The sequence below is a fragment of the Pteropus alecto genome, unplaced genomic scaffold, assembly GCF_000325575.1.
Source record: "Pteropus alecto unplaced genomic scaffold, ASM32557v1 scaffold320, whole genome shotgun sequence".
Classification (NCBI taxonomy): Eukaryota; Metazoa; Chordata; class Mammalia; order Chiroptera; family Pteropodidae; genus Pteropus; species Pteropus alecto.
In genome coordinates this window covers 1469722-1488038 of record NW_006429963.1, presented here as the reverse complement: position 1 = coordinate 1488038, position 18317 = coordinate 1469722, and the positions used below count along the sequence as shown (strand labels likewise).

The 18317-nt window shown below is 53.4% G+C and overlaps 1 protein-coding gene across 1 annotated transcript in view; it reads left to right on the top strand.

The window, feature by feature from the left end:
* Positions 1–18317, top strand: part of RBM33 (RNA binding motif protein 33) — a 94334-nt gene that overhangs the window by 65095 nt on the left and 10922 nt on the right. The window contains 3 exon segments of the mRNA XM_025044919.1: positions 1–411; positions 14546–14755; positions 16920–17108. The exon segment at positions 1–411 is cut by the window's left edge and continues 73 nt beyond it. Coding sequence (XP_024900687.1) covers positions 1–411; positions 14546–14755; positions 16920–17108 — 810 coding nt within the window.

The following is an 18317-nucleotide window of genomic DNA, read 5'->3' as shown; positions in this document are numbered from 1 at the left end:
ACCCCCCTGCTGCCCTTCCCGGGCCCCCAGGCCCGCCCGAATGTGAAAAACAGACTTCTCGTGAAAAACCAGGATGTCACCGTTTCCGGCATTCAGCCCAAAACGTCGAATTTTGTGCCATCCGGTGCTAACATGCAGTACCCAGGACAACAGATGAAGCCACTGAAGCACCTGAGGCCGGCCAGGACCATCCCTGCCGGTCCGGCGCAGCACAAAGCCCCGCAGGCACAGCCCGCCGACGGGGAGGGGCCGCCGCCCCCCTCGCAGACTGCTCGCGTGGCGGCCCTCCAGGGCCGGCCCCCGGACGCCAAGCCGGGCGCGAAAAGGACCGTCATGCACCGGGCCAACAGCGGCAGCGGAGACGGGCCGCACGTCACCTCCAAAGTCAGGGTGATCCGGCTGTCGGGCGGGGTAAGTTGACGAGGTCACCGGCGCCTCTTGCACCTGTGCTCCCTGCACCGAGTGTCCCGGTTCCGGAGAAGGCTTTTCGGGAGAGGACGGTAAACGCTCCTGCCGCGGGCGTGTAGGCCAGCGCCTGCTGCCTGAAGGCCGGTGTGAGAGCCGGCATTTCGGTCCCCGCCAGCTGGGGCCCGCACTCCACTCTGAGGCCCCGTGAAAGACCCGCATGGCGATCCTCCGTTAGACCGCTCTCGGTTTTAGCTTCCTTTTATAGGTAATTTGAGGTAGAATCGTCAAGTTTATGTTAAAAATAAAATTTCCTTTACCCACAAAGTGGGTAATTTTGTTGTATGTAGCTTCAGATTCAGTGAACGCTGGAGTGGGGTGGGGTTGGAGACAGTTCGTATGTGTTGTGTCTGCTTTTGAGCAGCATCATTCCGAAGTCTGTTGCTTGTCTTCTCTTTTCAAACTGATGTCCCCCGTTTGGAAAAAAAAAAGAATTAACAGCGTTCTAAAGTGACATCGCGTACGACCGCCCCACGCGCTTTCAGGAGCGGAGCATGCCTCGCTTCTGGCCCCACTTGTGAGCAGTGCCCCTTGTAGGTCACGTTCGGTAGGGCACGTGGGTGCAGCTTTCCACGGCGGGCCGCACGGGGTCAGGGCTTCAGGTCAGCGCGGTGCGGCACAGATTCCCACGCGGGCGGTCCCCCTGTCCACACGTGTCCGTGGGGTACTCGCTTCCTTATCCCGCTCCATCGACTTCGCTGACTTGGGGACGGGGCGCTCGTCTCTCGCTGTGATTCCAGGGCGTTCCGCAGCCAGTGCCGGACGGTCTGTGTGACTCCCGGCCGTGCGCAGCTCGTCCGTAAGTCGCAGGAGAAGGTGGGGGAGCTGCAGACACGGGCTTTTAGAGCCCACCAGCCCGTGGCGTTGACTTTGCAGTGGCAGGGTGCTAGCAGCGGAGGGAGAGCGTGACCTGTGACGCTCACGCCACCCAGGCACAACCGTCCGTCCACGTGAGAATGTCAGGCCACGTGTGGCACCCCCTGTGCCGTGCGGGGTTGAGAACAGCTGCTTGCAAGTTGCTTGATTACTTGAGTTTTAATTGCTTTTATTTCTAAGTTTGCGGACCGAAAATGTGCTATAAGAAAATTTTTGATAGGATGATAAGAATCGGCAGTTCCATCGTCAATGGGACCCCTTGTTTTATTTCACCCGAACCAGTTTTTCTCACCTTCATCTATTGCGATTTGAAACGCGGGTCGGCAGATGGCCTGTAGTCCGCCAGCTATTTTAATACTGTAGGAGTTTGTAACTTTTAGGTGAGAACGCGAGGGCTCGTCAGTTCCCGGTGTCTGGCCTTTCGGTCTCGACCGCGTTTCAGCACTGTCAGCGTCTGGCTTTTTCCCATGAGCTACAAGCGGGAGGGGCCGTGGGGCCAAGGTCGGGAATGGCCTTCTCCCGTGTCCACCGTGGTGGTGCTGTGTGCTCACGTGGCGGAAGGAGTTGTATGTGAAACTAGCCATCTGCCAAACATTGGAGTAGCTTTCAGCGCTAATTCCTAAATAGTAAGCTAACTAACCAACATGTCCTAAATCACCGTTGGGATTTATTCTACAGTTCCTCATGGCGCGTTGGCGCCCGTCAGCGTATCAAAGGATAAGAGTCTCCTGTGTAGCTCTCTGAGCTAGAACAAACAGTCTTTCCCCAGCGGCTGGGATTTTTGTTTTCGTGGGTAGGAACTGTTTTTGAGAGCATGATTGTGTTCGTATCAGTGGCGCATGAGGAAATGGTTCTGTCAAGTGTTGCGTGCGCTCCCATTTGTTTCTGACGTTCGCCTCTGTTCCTGCTGGTCCCTCTCTCCCGTGGCAGAGCGGGCATCAGTGCCCAGGCTGTGCTGTGAGCTCGGAGCTGAACTGGCTGCCAGTTAGGCTCTGACGGGGGCTTAGCGCTTGGGAGGGTGACCTTGTGTGTTGTGCCTGTGCAGGATATTGTTTATGCGTGTCCAGGTTATAACTAATGTAATTAATTGATATATGTTAATTCATGTTCGTCTTGTACTTTGCTATGGGCCCAGAACTTTTTACATCGTTTTAGTACAAAAATGCAGTACGTATCGTCTCCGTGAGGTTTCCTGGAGAATTACTCTGGAGAGTCAGTCTCGTTTCCCGCACTGTCGTCTAACCTGGACCAGTGTCTGGTGTGTTGAATTAAGTCATTGTTCGCGTACGGTGGCCCCTCGGTTCCAGCGGTTGGTCTCCAGAAAGCACGGGGCCTTGTCGTCCGCAGTGCCGGTCCAGGAGGTGGGCCCTGGTGGCGGTCCCGGTTGGAGCGCGTGCCCCTGCGGGGGCTGGGAAGCAGATTGTCTCAGCACCCCGACTCTGACCGGGGGGCCGGAAGTGTCGTCCAGCCCCCTCAGGACTCTGGGCGCACTGTTCCCCGAGAGGCGGCGGTGAGGCTCCGCGGCGTTCCCGCTGTTGTTCGCTGTACTGCGTCAACTGCGTCACTTGTCAGCGTGTAATCCTTCGGATTTTATTAAATCGGGTGTTTTGACAGGTGAGAGAGCCTGAGTTTAAGGCAGGTTTTTAAGTCCAGTCTCTCCCCGACCGTGTTGCCTTTGAAGTGACGTTCATTCTCCCTGATCGTGTTCCAGCTGTTGCGTGATGGGCGTGGGACGCCTTTCAGGGAGAACGTCACACCGTCTTCCTAGGCGTCGGGCCCCGCACAGCCGCGGTGACTGGGGCCGTGTCTGGTAGGGCTCGCAGAGCGGTGCTCTGCTTCCTTCTGGCCTCCGATGGCGCCCTGTCCGCGGGCGGCTCAGAAACTCCTTTCCACGGGCGAAGGGGCCGACGCCCTCCCTCCAAGGCCCAGCGTGCCCACTATGCACTGCGGCTCTGGTGAAAACGATGGCTTCGGGTGGGAAAGATGGCATTTGGATGGATGGCTGTTTACTTGTCTGTCCTTGGGGCCCTGAGCCGTCATTTCATGTCCCTAAACTTCGAGCTCCAGTCTCGGTGGGATTACTAAGACTGCTGTGAGGAATGAGTAGATGAACCCTAACCCAGAGGAGAAACTTGGCAAACGCCCTTTGCCTTCCAGAATGCTCCCAAGCCCCTTCCAGAAGCACACTCCGTGACTGCACACCACCTAGTGGCGGTGGTGGCTGCCGTTAGCAGGTGTTTAGCTTGTGCTCACGGCACCCTTGCGAGGTGGATGTGTTGTTGCCCATTTGCAGGTGAGTGAATTGGGGCTCGGCCAGGCTGTGCTAGTTTTCCAGGGCCGTACAGCCACGAGGGCGAGAGCTAGGCGTCTGGATCCTGTGTGTCTTGCCACCATTTGTAATAATTACTTTTGCCGCTGCTTTTTCCCATACTATTACTTGTTCCTTGATTAGGGATGATATTCTGTTTCCAGTGAGAGTGTATGACTGTCAGAGTTGATTCGGAGCATTTTAGGGGGGCTTCTAGAATAAGGGTGATAGCTAAGCTGCATTCTGCTGGCCGACTGCAGTGGGTAGTGACTGACTGGAGAGTATGTTGAGGATTTAGGGATACGAACAGGTGCCGGCTGTGGCTGTGGAACTGGAGAGTGTCTGGATTCCATCATTCCTGTCCTAGAACCTGTATGGGATGGCCAGGTAACGTTCCGGCCACCGCACGGCCACCAGCCTGGTAATGTGACGGCAGCGTGTCCTGGCTAAGCATAGCTGTAACTTGCCGTGTGCTGCGAATGTAACTTAGAACATTTCTGTGTGAATTAAATTAGGTTGAATTTTGTATCTAAAACATTAGGGTGAAAACGTTTGGAAATTTAAAGAGAATTTTGTTATGAGGCTAATCAACGTATAGGTGAATTTTAGTGTTTTCCCCACATATTATCTAGATTTTTGGGTGCGATTACAAAAGGAACCAATTAATGCTGCTTATAAAGTGTTACACATGGGCAAATATTGCTTCTAAATGTCATGTGCCTTCCTGAATAATATTTATATGTTATTTACTTAAAGAATTATTTGATGAAATGGTCCGCTTTATTAAAATACGCAAATATTCTCCATTTGCTCATTTCTCAGCAAGCTGCTTATAAGTATTTAATTTCCAGAAACCAAAACGCAGCCTTGTTGGATCAGAGTTTTGTCCATAATCAGTATGTAATCCAGAAAAACTAATAATTATAAAAATATAAAATGTTTCCTTCGTATAAACTTACTGTAGTCACTCTCTGCCACTTTCGGCGATTCGACAGAAAAAAAGTTAGAACAAGCACGTGCCACAGGAAGTTCCTTTACGAAGGGATGTCATCAGGCCCGCAGCTCTGCCTTCCGGGATAGGGGAGCGGGGAGCGTTTGAAGTGGCTGCATTGTGGTGTCATGTGCACCTGTGTGACTGCTTACCTGGCCCGAAAGAACCCGGTGCCCTCCTCAGGAAGCTGGAGCTGGCTTCCCCCCAGAGTGATCCTGAGGGTTCGACGTCACCAGTCGTGCGAGCGGAGCGGCACGGTGCCGGAGCACGTGGTAGCAGCACAGTGAACGTTGCCACCCTGTCCTTGTAACGTAAGGAAGAGAGGTATTGAAAGTTTATGAATTTGGCAGCTGCCGAAGTAAACAGTGCTTTGTTCTGCGGGACACAGAGAAATGGGAGCAGCGCAGGCCACCTGGGCGGGAAAGCCAGCCTCCCGGTGGCGGTCCTCTGCTGCCTTATTCGTAAGAGGCTGCCGGGGTGCTGCGGCAGAAGGCCTGCCATTTGTGCGAGCTTGCTTTTGGGGTCGGACTGCGTTCGTAGGGTTCTTCCCTTCCTGCCTGCTCAGAAGGGATTCCCAGGTGTTCTCTGGAGAGGCGATACGCACATACCCGATCTTGTTCACGGGGTAGAAGATATTTTAATTCCTGTATGATTTTAAGAGACGTTGCAAAAATAGCGCAAGGAACTCTGTACGCTCTTTATCAGATCGACCAGTTGGTGGTTTTGTGCTTTGCTGTGCTTGCGTTGTCATTGTCTCGCTTTCTGCCCTCGCTCACACAGACACGCACATTTTTTCCCAAACCATTTGAGAGTGGGTCGGAGACACAGGGTATCTCAGAGCAGAAGGCTTCTCTTACAAAACCCTAATTGTACATAATCAAAAATCAGGAAATTTAACACTGAAGCTGCTCTGCTGCCTGAGCCGCAGCGCGTGTCCGGATCCATCAGTTGACCCAGTGCGTCATTTGTAGCCGCCCCCCGACCCGGCACGCAGCCCAGAGCCACGCACCCGCTACAGCCCCCACTAATCTGGAACGGCCCCTCCGCCTTCCCCTGTGTGCCCGGCCCTGTGTTTAAAGAGGAGAGGCTGAAAGATTTTGCCGAAGGCCTTTCTATGTGCTTCGTCTGAGTTTCGTCGCGGTCAGCGTCAGGCCTGCAGCTTTGGCAGGAGCACGCGGAAGGGCGCCGCACGGTGCCGTGTCTTCCTCGCGTGTCCCGCCAGCAGGTGCTAACACTGGCCGTCCCTCACGGGCCGCTTCGACGGCCTGAGTGAGACGGTGCTCGCCAGGTTTTGCTACTGTAGAGTTGGCCTCACCCTTCGCGGGCGGTTGGTACTTCTGGGAAGACACTTTGAGGCTGTGCAGACGTCCCATTCCTTGTCCGAGTTCACCGTCCCTGGAGGCACCGATGGCTCCCTGATGCCAGCACTCCCTTTGTGTTTAGTGGCCGCCATGCTCCCCCTGGGGCCGCGCTCTCCCCTCCCTCGCTTGTGCATTTGTTCATTTACAGCAGCATGGCCTTCGAATTCTTACTCTGTCCAGGGAACTACCCACATTCTTCATTCGACCTCAGAGGGTCCCTCCTTGGCCCGGGAGAGCCCGGCTGCGCTGGCGCTGTCCTCGGATGTGTCTCCAGCGGCCTTTGGACACGCCTTACTCTCTGGCACAGGGTGTTCGGGTTTTCCTCGTGGCTCTCGGCCTAGGCTCGCAGCCAGTCCTGCCTCGACCTGCTGGGAGCGCCCCGGCTTGCTCACGGGTGTCACTGCTTCTGGGCCCTCTCAGCCGTGGCTGGTCCGTCTGCAGTGAATTTCAAAGAAAAACGAACCCGGCGGAGACTGCCCGCATCGGTTGGATTCTACCGTATGTTCCGTTTCTTGAAATAGGTCATTGACGTGACTAGAAAACGCGGTTTGCTGTATTTTCATTTTTTGAATGATAGTCCTGTGGGAATTCCAAGAGGACTACACATTAAATATTACAGATGAGGCTCTCCGTGGGCCAGGGCGAGCGAAGGCATGTTTTTGGGCAAGGACTGAGGTCCGGAACGGCTGGCGGGGAGGGCCCATGTCTCCGGGGCTCGCCTGCTCTCCACGGCAGGGGCGGAGGTGCCCTTGGCACACACAGGATGCATCTGGAGTCGTGCTTCGGGTCTGGTCCTGTTTGTTGTGCGTTTAGCAAGCCGTATCGACAGCCACAGCTAGCGGGCAGTGTCACTTCCCCGTAACTCACGGGGTGCGGGTTGTGCGTTGGTGCCAGCGTGTATGGGGAGGGCAGCGGGGGCAGACGTGGTCACAGCTGACCTGACTGGGGCTGAGGGGCTCTGTGTGCGGCCGCAAGGAAAGAGCAGCGCCTCGGAAAGCCAGCACCGTGCCGGCCCCAGGAGTGTCACTGTCGGGCGTGTGCCTGTTGCAGATGCAAGCGGACAGCGTGGGTGCCGGAGTATGCGATAGGGACACCTGACGAAGTGACTGGGTGGGCGGGCAGTGACAGAGCACCTCAGCCGAGGGGAGAGCACGTGCGAGGCTCCCGTGGCAGAGGGCACGGCCAGTGTCCTCACCGGAGGGCGAGGGCCACGCGAGAGGGCCGGGAAGGAGGGGCTGGGACACGAGGTGGTAAAGGACAACTCGATAGGAAGTCCAGCAGTCGGGGGGCAATGGGGTGGGCTGCTGGGGGTCCCCCAGGGATAGCCTGACCTCCACCTTCTGCCTGCCCGCCGGCCACCCTTAGCCGGGTCAGACTCGCCCTTGGGTGGGGGCTCCTGCCGGAGGAGCGGGAGCTGGGAGTCGCCTGGGGAGGCCGTGGGCAGAGGCGCCACCCCGCAGCCTTGTGGTTCAGACCAGGGTGGCACTGTGGACGTCGAGAGCCAGGTAGCAGCCCCCTCTGCTGCCCAGGGCTTCGCCCTGTTTCTCCACGGGCCAGCAGGTTTGGCTTCCGCAGGCTCTCCCCAAGCCGCCGACTCTCGAGAGGGAGGGTGGTAGGAGCGAGCGTGTGGGTAGCCGTGCCACGCTGTCGCCGGGCTGTCAAGCTCAGTGTGCGTGCCAGCCGGGGCTCTCCGTCCAGCCGGGGGCTCCGTTGCAGCGCGGCCTGATCCCCGCGTGTTGCGGGGCGCTTCAGACCTGCCTCGCTTACCCGTTTGGCGAGCTCGCCACACGGAGGCTGGTTCACTCAGGGAGCAGGTGGGCCCCGCGACGGGGCAGTGTCCTCCCCACGCCGCAGCGTTCGGCGAGGGGGTCGACCCCGCGCCTGGCCGACAGCGTTCGCCCGCCCCCTTCCCTCTCCTCCAGCAAGGATGGAGCACAGCCGGGGACGTGTTTGTGCTTAGGGACTCGGCCTCGCACGCCCGTCACTCATCGCCCAGGTTTCGAGCGAGCCCTGTGAAGATGACGGGGCCGGCCCGGCATTGTTGCCCGTAATAGGGACCCGCTCCGTGAGGCCCGGCCCGTGAGGCCCGCGCGTCGCCGTGACAGGGCAGTAGGCCTTATGGGAATTCCTGAGAGGCCTCCCCGGGACCCTAACCACTGTCCTTCTGTGTGTCCTGACAATGTTATCTGTCCTCTCAGTGCGGAGTATCAAATGTCTGTCATGAGTACAGAAATTAATTTAATGTCACCTGAAGACATGCAATTAATCTTTCAGAGGTTTTCATAATACCTTTACAGAAAGAGTTGCCAGTTTGGCGGATTTGGATTTTGGGGTTTAGAAGAAGATAAGGAAAATTAATTTTTCATCAGGGTTAATACAAGCTAGCAGGGCCACAAAGGCTGAGAAAAATGGTTGGGGAATTTGTCAAGTGTTGTCACTCTAGAATAATGCTGCTTAGCGTCTGATAGGTGTAATCAAGAGTTGAGATTTCTATAGAGAGGGATTAATCAATTTGCTCACTAGTGAATGCGAGTCAGTGATATCACTTCTTCATGGGGTTTAAGAATGAAAATAAGATTTGATCTGTCAAATTGCAAGATGCCCTGACAGTATCGATGGGCCTTTTTATCTGTACATTTAAACCGTTCATTATAAATATATTTGTCCTGCTAACGTTGGTGGCTGCAAACCACATTTTTTTTGTTATGATTAAGCTGATAAAAAGTATTCCCTAAGCTTACTTATTTCAGGTAGTGCCTCTTACATTTAAGACAAACTGCTCTGAACGTACATCTTATAGTTTTCTTTAAAAGATAATCGTTTATGGAAAAAACCAACAAAATATTTCCGGTCTGGTCTAAGATAGGTCAAACTTTCTTTCTTCTCGTCTCTTCTGGAGGAAGTGAAAGATATTTAAAATCGTATCTAAACGCACTGCTGTATAAGGAATTTAGTGAACTCTTGCCGCCCTAGAGAGATTCACTGTCAGAGTGAACTTACTTTTTTGGAATAGAACGTAATCTGCCGTCCGCAGACGACCAGTTATTTCCTTACGTTAAGGTAACAGGTTTCTAAAATTCTTAATTTGAATCGATAGTATTTTTGAATTTACATAACTAAGTACTAACCATTTTAGGATCTCTTTCGATTCTGTAACTATGTGCGTAAATTGTTTGAAGACCCCTAAGTAAACAGGGGGCTTCAGTTTGGAGTTTGGCGTGGTTCTCATTCACCTTTCGTCTGTGTGTGACTGTGGGTGTAAGAATACGTGCCCAGCCACGGCCTCGTGGTGAATAGTTTTTGACTCTTTCCTAGTGTTAACCAGAATAACCCTGGAATTTAAATACAATTCCTCTGAAGAATTAGTTTTTCATTGTGCTAATTTGAAAGAGAGTAATTACTTTCTCAGTTGGAAACAAAGTCGAACTTTGACTTTCTTATGAAATGACATCACTTCCTGTTTTATTTAAGCCCCGCACGCTCCGTGTGGTTTTCCGCAAACCGAAGCCCAGCATTCTAGTTACCCGAATCGGATGGCGGTTAGTCCCTTCTCTGTCTGTCTCTCTCCACACTTGCCGAGTGTGGGATGGGAGGCCCGCTCTTGCCGTGCGGGGTGGACGTCATCTTGACCGTAGCCAACTGCAGAGCTTGCCCCGGGCTCGCTCTCCCTTCCCGAGAAGCGACGGACAGGAGCGAGGCTGTCGTCCTCACAGCCCCTGCCTGACACATCCCGTCTGTGTCCCTCGTTGACTCAGCAGGACTTTGTCATCCCCCTGCCCTGCGCCTGATTCCGTCCTCTGTTCTGAGGACGCCGTGGTAAGCCGTGACCACGCTGGAAGCGTAGTGGCGATTACTGCTGTGCCCACAAATAAAGCAAGCAGTACGTGGCCTGGGGACGCTGAGGATTGCGGTGCTGGTTCAGGCCGCCGCCTCGAGTGAGCAGGCCCGGTGGGGGCGCCTCCCACGCAGGGAGCAGTAGGAGAGAGGCCCGATGCCATGCGCGTGAGCTTGGGCGCTGGAGACAGCGGTGGGCGAGGGGGCCCAGCTCCACACAGCTGTCACCGACGTGAGCCCTCATTTCTTCTCAGGCGATCTCTTTGAAGGCCGAAGTGGAGAGGCTTTTTGTGATGCCTGTATTTCTGAATATTAAATGGGGACCAAGCCTCTGAAAACAAGTCACATTTTCTTGAAAGGAGAAGAAAAATTTAGAACTTTTTTCAGAATTCACATCTGACGTTATTATGGTCAGACGTAAGTCAGACCATGACAGTCTCTTATCCCAAACAACAGTGAAGAGAGTTTTTATTTGGGGTGTTTATTAACTAAACATTTGTGTTTTCATTTCCCGGTTTAGAAATCATCTGATCACCACGGTGTTATATTTTTATCACCCAAATATTTATACACATTGTGTACCTTAAAATAGTCCAATAATAATATCCTACTTTTGGTACAAGCTTTTATAATTAAAGTTTGCTATGTAGATCATCTTGATTTTAGCTTTGGATTGCTAATGAAAGAAATTACGAAATACTCTCTTGTGCGTTGTTTATACAGACATAGTTCTTTTTAGGCCACATATACCAGCTGATTATCTGTTTCTGCCAGGCGTGTTTTCTGATGCACATGATTGTATTGCCGACCTGAAGGCAGGCCTTTTTACTGTCATCGTAGTATTTAGTAAATAACGTGTTTATTAATTGGCAGTGGCTATAACCTAGTATCTTGATGCTACAATCCTTTTTTATAGCACACTTAGAACTACTCAGTTTTTTGAAGTATAATCTACTACTGATTGGTTTATTCAGTAACTATTTCAGTGCTGTCTGTGAGCAGAAATTTTGGCTTGGTGAATAAAACAGACTTCCTGGGGTCCAAACCACTGACCGGCTTCTGCAGATGTCTACGGAATCACGTGTGCTCGGTACGCTTGAACTTTGACCTGGAAAGAGAAGCGTCACGGGAGTTTACTTAGAGCCCCTAACTGTATGAAGCAGAAGACTTCCGTGGAGAGCCACGCACACACGGCCTGTCCACATGCCCGCATTAGTGAAGGTGGGGACCAGTCAGACTGCCGTGCAGCAGAGCCGTGTGGAGTGCTCCATGGGCCAGTTGACGTGCCAGCCTGTCTGAAAAAGGTGTTTTCAAGGCCAGTGCCAGTTAACACTTGCATAGTAAATTTATGAGTCTTGTACTAACATGGTTTCAGTAAGGTTTTAGATGAACTAACAAATGGTGGCTCACTGGCTCCTAAGAAAATTGGGGATCTGTGGTATGTGTCCTTGACGTTTTTCAGCTTTTTAGTGTAGAAAATTTTTGGCAGACAGGAAACTAGAGCGTTCTCGTCACTTCTTAAGGTTAAAGACTTTGGAAAGTTGTGCATTTAGAGCAGGCCCTCCCTGCCCGACAGGGCGCCTGCTCCCAGCCTGGCTGCAAGAACCCATGGAGAAGGTCCAGGGAGCACAAAGCGCAGCCTCTCTGCTTCCGTGGGTCACGGCCCTGCACACTGCCTGCCTCTCCACGGTGCTTTCGTGCTCATTTGGAGTGTCCCTCCATCAAGTAAAAAGGACTCCCAGCAAAAGCACACTTCAGGCAGTAATGACGCACATCGTAGAGGCAGAGTCACAGAACTTTGGGGGACCCTCTTGGGTCAGCCGTCCGCAGCCCTGGCTGGACACCACCATCACCGAAGAGCCTTAGAACATGCTGTGCCCGGGTCCCGGCTCTGGGTTAGAGCCCGGGGTCACTGGCATCCAGAAGCTCTCCAGTGACGGATGTGCGGACTGGTCTGAGCTAATTCAAATGGGATTGGTCCCTGGGAAAGAGCACTCGGCCGGGCACCACGAGGTCGGGTGTGAGCTGTCAGTGCTTAGTAGGGGCCTTTAGCAGGCTGACGCAGCCCCTCTGGCCCTGGTCTGCTGAGTGTCTTTCTGACGCGTGCTGTCCCTGCACTGTTTCTTCCCCCTCTGAATGTGGTCTCCGCCGCGTTGATGGATTTCCAGTGTTGAACCAGCCTCGCATCCCGGGGTCAGCCTGCTTGGTCCTGGCACAGGATCCCCTCTCTGTGCTGCTGAATCAGTGTGCTGGTATTTTGGTAGGGTTCTTTCACGTGTGTCCCTGAAGGATATTCTTCGTGTCTTTCTTTTCTTCTGAGGCCTTTGTCTGGCTTCGGTATCAGCGTAATACCGGCTTCGAGGAGCGAGTGGGGAAGTTCTCTGTTTTCTGGAAGAGACTGTAAGATTGGTAATCTTTTTTCCTTAAATAGTTGATGGATCCACCAGCCAATCTGTTTGGGCCCGGGTTTTTCTTTATGGGAGGTTTTTAATGATCAATTCAGTGTCTTAGATTTTCAGATTGTTTCTTCTTGAATCAGTTTTGGTATCTTGCATCTTTTATGGAATTTGTCCATTTCATCTAAATTGCGTAATTCGTTGGTGTAAAGTTGTTCAGAATATCCTTTTAACTTTTATAGTGTTACTTACAAACCCTTTTCTGTTTTTGATTTTGGTCATTTGTGTTTTCTCTCCTTTTTTCTTGACTAGTTTAAAGGGTTATTAATATTCTAGATCTTAAAAATCCAACTTTTGGTTTTATTGATTTTTTCTTCTCTATTGTTTTTCTGTATACTTTGTCATTGCCTTTCCCCGTGAGCTTATCATGTCTTTCTATTTTGGGTTTGATTTTTTTCCCATAGCTTCTTGAGGTAAAAACTCAAGTTATGGATTTGAGATCTCTTTTCCTTTGATGTAACCGCTTTACTTGTATCTCCTAGATTTGATGGGTTGTATTTCCATTTTCATTCAGTTCAAGACATTTTTGTTCGATATTTTATTCTTATTTCTTAGCCTGGTCTCCGAGGGGTCACCCCTGTTGCTGCACAGCTTAGCGGTCAGCCTTTCAGGCAGGAACCTGGGCTCTCATCTCCTGCCAGCCCCTGGGGCCCTGCCAGCTGCATGGCGAGGGCTCACCTGCGCCCTCAGTAGCTCTTTCAGTGCCAGGGTTTCCTCATTAAGTTTCTCGGATTTCTGGCTGGTTGAGTGTCGTTCCAGACAGGACGGAGCCCGGAAGCCAGCAGGTTTGTGGGCGTTGCGTCCCCCATGCCCTCCGCCGAGCTTGCCGCTCCTGCTAACGGTGTTGCGGGCGCTTCAGGTCGGCCTTCTGGGTTTTCCTCCCCGACCCACCCTGAGAAAACTGCTCCGTCCGCTCAGGAATGGATGCGGCTCCGTTTCTAGCTCCACCTGTGCCAGTGTCCGGAGTTCCGAAATGCTTGTTTTGGGTGGTTTTGTCCAGTTCCGTGCTTATTTTGAGGGGAAGGGATTTGACTGTCTCTCCATGCTTCCATAGCCAGAAGTCTCATCCCGTGTGACATTTTTAACCTCATCTTTTCCCCTTAGGTCCCATTGGTTTGGGCAGTTTTTGCAAACATCTTATCAACACTCCTCTGGCGCCAGCCCCTTTCCTTTCCCCTGGTTCCATTAAACTGTCTCCAGAAGACGGGTTCAGAGGGGAGAGAGAGACCGGAAATACCCGGGCTGCTTCTGAGCCGATTGGCCGGGCTCCTCTGGGAGATAAGTGTGGCCGAGCAGTCTGCAGAGGAAGGTTTCCGACCTCTGCCCTTTATGCCAGGGGCAGATGCTGCTGGTAAAAGTCTGAATCTGCTTTTCACGTTCAAGCATCCATTTCTGTTAGGATGACAGAGTTTAGCAGGGCGAGGTCTGACTTCCTTGCTAGCCACACTTCCTTTCCTGGCCACCAGCTAGCTCCTTGTTGCAAGACGCCACACTTAACACATCTGGAGGCATGTGCCACCCGGCAGTGTCATGAGCGTAGGAGTGCAGCTTGGATGTGCACTTGCTTCCTAATTGATGAGCAGTTTTTAAGGTCAAGGAACGAGGGGAACGTTAGTAAAACCCAAAGGCTGCATTTCCAGTCTTTGTAAAGCTCTTGCTAGAACATCTGAGTCTCTCCCCTGAAATCAATGACCGTGGTTGCGGATGGCACTTGCGACTCAGATCACGGGAGGAAGGGCGACTGGGTGCTCCCCGCCTGTAGCGCTGGGCCAGAGTGGTGTGTTCAGTGAAGTGTCCGCAGAGGAAGCGGGGGCTGGGACACGCACCACGGCCGGGGACCGCATGCGTTGGGACGATGGCACGTTTATGTTAGCTCTGAATAGGAGCTAAAGGTTTAAAACGCTGCTTGTGTGAACTCAAAGATTCTGACAAACTCGCTCATGCAAATGGGAAACACGTGTTAAGTGAGAAGTATTTTTAAAGTTCAGCAGTATTTTGCTGAACTTAAACAGCATTCACTTTAATTTAGACCTCGCGTGAGTACAGTAGTCAAAGATCTTAGTGTCTGAAATTTCAAAAATGTTATCGAAACCCAAATGCTGTCAAATGAGAACTTTCCCAGTGGCCCTGGCGAAATGACAGGTTTGGTCTTCCCGCCTTTGCTGGTGTTCTGCCCCCACCGAAACTGGCAGCCGCCGGGAGGGTCGTCTGGCTGTGCGGAGGGAGACTGACCAGCCGCTGCCTGTTCTTTCAGCAGGGAGGAGAGAGCGATGGCTTTTTTCACCCTGAGGGCCAGCCCCAGCGGCTCCCCCAGCCCCCGGAAGTGAGGCAGCAGCCCGTCCGCAAGGTGACGCTGACCAAGGGGGCCCTTCAGCAGCCGCAGCACCTGCCGGTGGGGGCCCACATGCACCCAGCAGGCCCGCCCGGCATCAAGAGCATCCAGGGACTCCACCCGGCCAAGAAGGTACGCCTGTCCCCGAGCCCGCGCCCAGGCCGTGCAGCCAACTTGGGCTTGGATGGCGCACAGTAGGGATGCTCAGACATGTGAATGAAGGGGCCTTCGTTGCCTCGGCTTCCTCTCGTGACCTCGTGGTGCATCACCTGGGACATCGCCCACCGCCCAGCATGCGGTGCTCCTGAGACAGCCCCGCCCGCTGGTTCTCCAGACTCTGTAGTGGGGGGACCAGGTGTCGGCTTGTCCGTTCCCTTCTGGTACCCCAGCAGGCAGGCGGGGCCCCCAGGCGTTTGGGGGCGAAGTGCCCTACCCGAGAAAGCGGCACTGACCCTGGTGGTCCCCCTTCCCTCGCCCCGTGGAGTGCGGGGCACTTTCTTCTCCAGCTCAGCCTGCCAGGCGGGGCGCGGGCACCCCACACCCTTGCTGGGGCGCAGCCGTCCTGTCAGGGGGCCGAGTGTAAGTTCTTCCCTAGCAGAGGCATGGCCGCCTTGTCCGCTCACCCTGGGGCGGAGCGTCCCTTCCCCTCCCCTAGCGACGGCATCTCAGTAACTCCCCCAAAGCCTTCCCCTCTCTGCCTGACCTTGAGGTCCCCTCTTCGTGTAGAAGCCGGACGCCCCTTATCTGATGAAGCTACGCAAGGGAGGGAGAGAGGCAGAATACCTGCCTTGATTTTCTTCTAGAACGCTCTGGAGTCCGCTCACTCATCCTACCTGCTTGTCTTGCTGGTAACACTAAGCAGTGGTGTCAGTGAAGTGTTTAAATTACTTCGAACGTATTAGTTCGTAAATACTTCATGATGTAAGGCGAATAGGATTGGTCCATGTTTACAGCAGGAGACGGACGCACAGACACAGGAAGTCGTACCTTCAGTGTAGTCTTTAGATTGTTTCAGTCCAGATTTTCTCGAGTCAGGTGTTGTCCCTGGATGTATTACGAGAACGACCTTAGAAAAATACAATCTCTCCCACCACGCCCGCTTCCGCTACATGCATGAATGAAGCTCCCGGGTTTCCTAGTTGTCACCTCAGTCTGCTCTCCTATGACGGAGGACGGTCAGGTACCCTCTTCAGATGGGGCTCTAAGCAGACGTATCCGGCAAAGGACGCTTTTATCAGTGTCGTCAGGAATGGCCAGAACACAGGAATTCCTGTTTACCACTGGTTTCCGCCGGTGCCACTTGCAGCTTTGACGTGTATTTGCAGGTGTAACTTGAAATATGCGTCCCACTTTCCAGAAACCCTTCATAGGAGTAATTTCGTTGCCTTCTGCAGAGTGTTGAGAAACGTTACGGTTTTGTTTGTCCCTTTGGCGGTGCCCCTTCGTGTCCTAAGGTCCCGTTCTGACTCCCATCCACCTCCCTCTCTGCCCGTTTCTGAGATAGAATGGGCGGTCCTTTTTTTGTCCATTTCTACCCACACTCCAGGGCCGAACCTGGGCAGGACGTGAGGGCAGCCTGGCCCCTGGCAGCCTGGCGCCGCTTAGTACCACCCCGCCGGCCACGTTCCCTACGCCGGACGAGTTTTGTTTTAGAGAAAGTGCTTGGCATTGGTGCTTTATCTGATTTTCTACTTAGAAAGTACCAGGAAGATAGACTGTGCCTTCTTTTTCAACAGTGATTTTGGACCCTGGGCAGCTTTTAAAAGTTCTGAGGTCTGGGCCCCAGCTTAGATCAGTGATGTCATGATTTCAGAGGGCTGGGTTTTTGGTTTTTATGTTGAAAGCTCTGCAGATGAATGCGATTTGTTGCAGAATCTGCCTTTTCGGTTCGCGGGCGGCCAGTACACGTTCTCACAGAATGAGTTCGGTCTGTGATGCGGTGGCCCGTGGGGACTGCGGTGGCTGTGGGCAGCACCACAGACAGTTCACCCATCCCCACTGGGTGGGCCTGGAGTACGGAGGGAGAGATCTGGGCTCTGGGCCGCGAGGCCCCGCCCCATGCTGCTTGCGGCAGGTTTGTGGACCTTGCGGTCCTGCTGCTGCTCCTCGGAGCGGCGGGCACGCGGCGCCCGGCTTGGGTCTCCCTTTCCCTCCCACGCCTGCCGGGCGCTTCTCTGATGCAGAGCCGCAGTGAATGCCGTTGCTCCCGGCTTCCAAGTTACCTGCTCACTTTTATGTCTTACTCGTGAAAAGCCCCAAAGCGTGCTCATCCAGCAGGCTCTCTTGTCGTCGGCAGGTCCTCATGCACGGGAGAGGCCGGGGCGCGGCAGGGCCGATGGGCCGCGGGCGCCCGATGCCAAACAAGCAGAACCTGCGGGTGGTGGAGTGCAAGCCGCAGCCCTGCGTCGTGTCTGTCGAAGGCCTGTCGTCGTCCACCACCGACGTCCAGCTGAAGAGCCTGCTCACGTCAGTGGGGCCCATTCAGGTAGGCGCCCGGCTCCCCGCGTCGCGGCCGCTTCCCGCCTCACACCCCTTTGTCGGTTACTGCGTGTTAAAACAACACAGTGAGAAGAAAGACAGGTGCTTTACCTACTGTGCACACTTGCTGTCTGAGCTTTTGCCCCAGAGTTGGATTATTTGGAAATTTTCAGAACCTCAGTTAGAAACTTTACGATATAATTATTCTAACTGCACAGATTTTCCTTTGACACCCTCACGTTATCTTACAGTTCGCATACGTACCCGAACACACAGGTTTTCTCCCATGTCAGCCTTGTTTTGTTGGTGATAATTTTGAAGTTTGGAAGTACTCAGCCTCTTGGTCCTAATTTCTGGAAACAGCCTCCCATGCTGACCACTGTGGAACTTGGATTTGATTTTACAATGTGAAAGAAATACTGCGAACTGTATTTCGGTGTCAGTTTCTCGAGAGGCTAATTCTGAGTGCTTAAAGATCTGGCCGAGCCGCCTTCAGCTGGATCTCCTGTCCGTCATGCAGCAGGCCTCCGCGGAGGTCCCTGATCCGTCCAGCACTAGAGCCCTGTGGGTGATGAGCCAGGAGGCGGCTGGCCTGGTTTTCCTTGAGCAGCGAGTTGCCAGTCCCATTTCTTGGTCTTCCTGCCGCGTGTCGCCCCCAGGCATGGTGGCCATCAGTGCCCCACCCTGTCTGGTCGTACTGAGTGCAGAGCGCTTTGTACACGTGACTGACGGAAGCTCTAGGTTCCTGAGTAGCGCACAGTGCCTGCTTTTCACACGCTGTGAGCGGGAAACATTTTCAGGCGGGGGGTGATGCAGGCGATGCACACTGAAAATGTTTGAAGTCTCCATCTACTACTGTGAATCGTGAAAGTGAGGAGTGATGGATGAACGAACGCCCTTCCAAACACCCGTCACCACTTCGCCCTCCCTTTCGGATCCCTAGAGAGATGATGGTCGGGTGGAGTCCCTTGTGTGTGTAGAAGTGAAACGTTAACCAAGAGCTTTGGCTTCTGTTTTTCATAGAGTTGATTTCTCGTGCTGGGGGCAGGGCCAGTTCTTCCGGCATCAGAGACAGGAAGCTGTGTTCAAGGGTCATCGCTCCCAGACAGCCGACCATGAGACGCATTCATAAGATAGAGAGTGTTAGATACGCCAAAATGTGGTTGCCCTGAGCTGAGACTCTCAGACAAATGGTGGTGGAGAATTGGGTCGGATC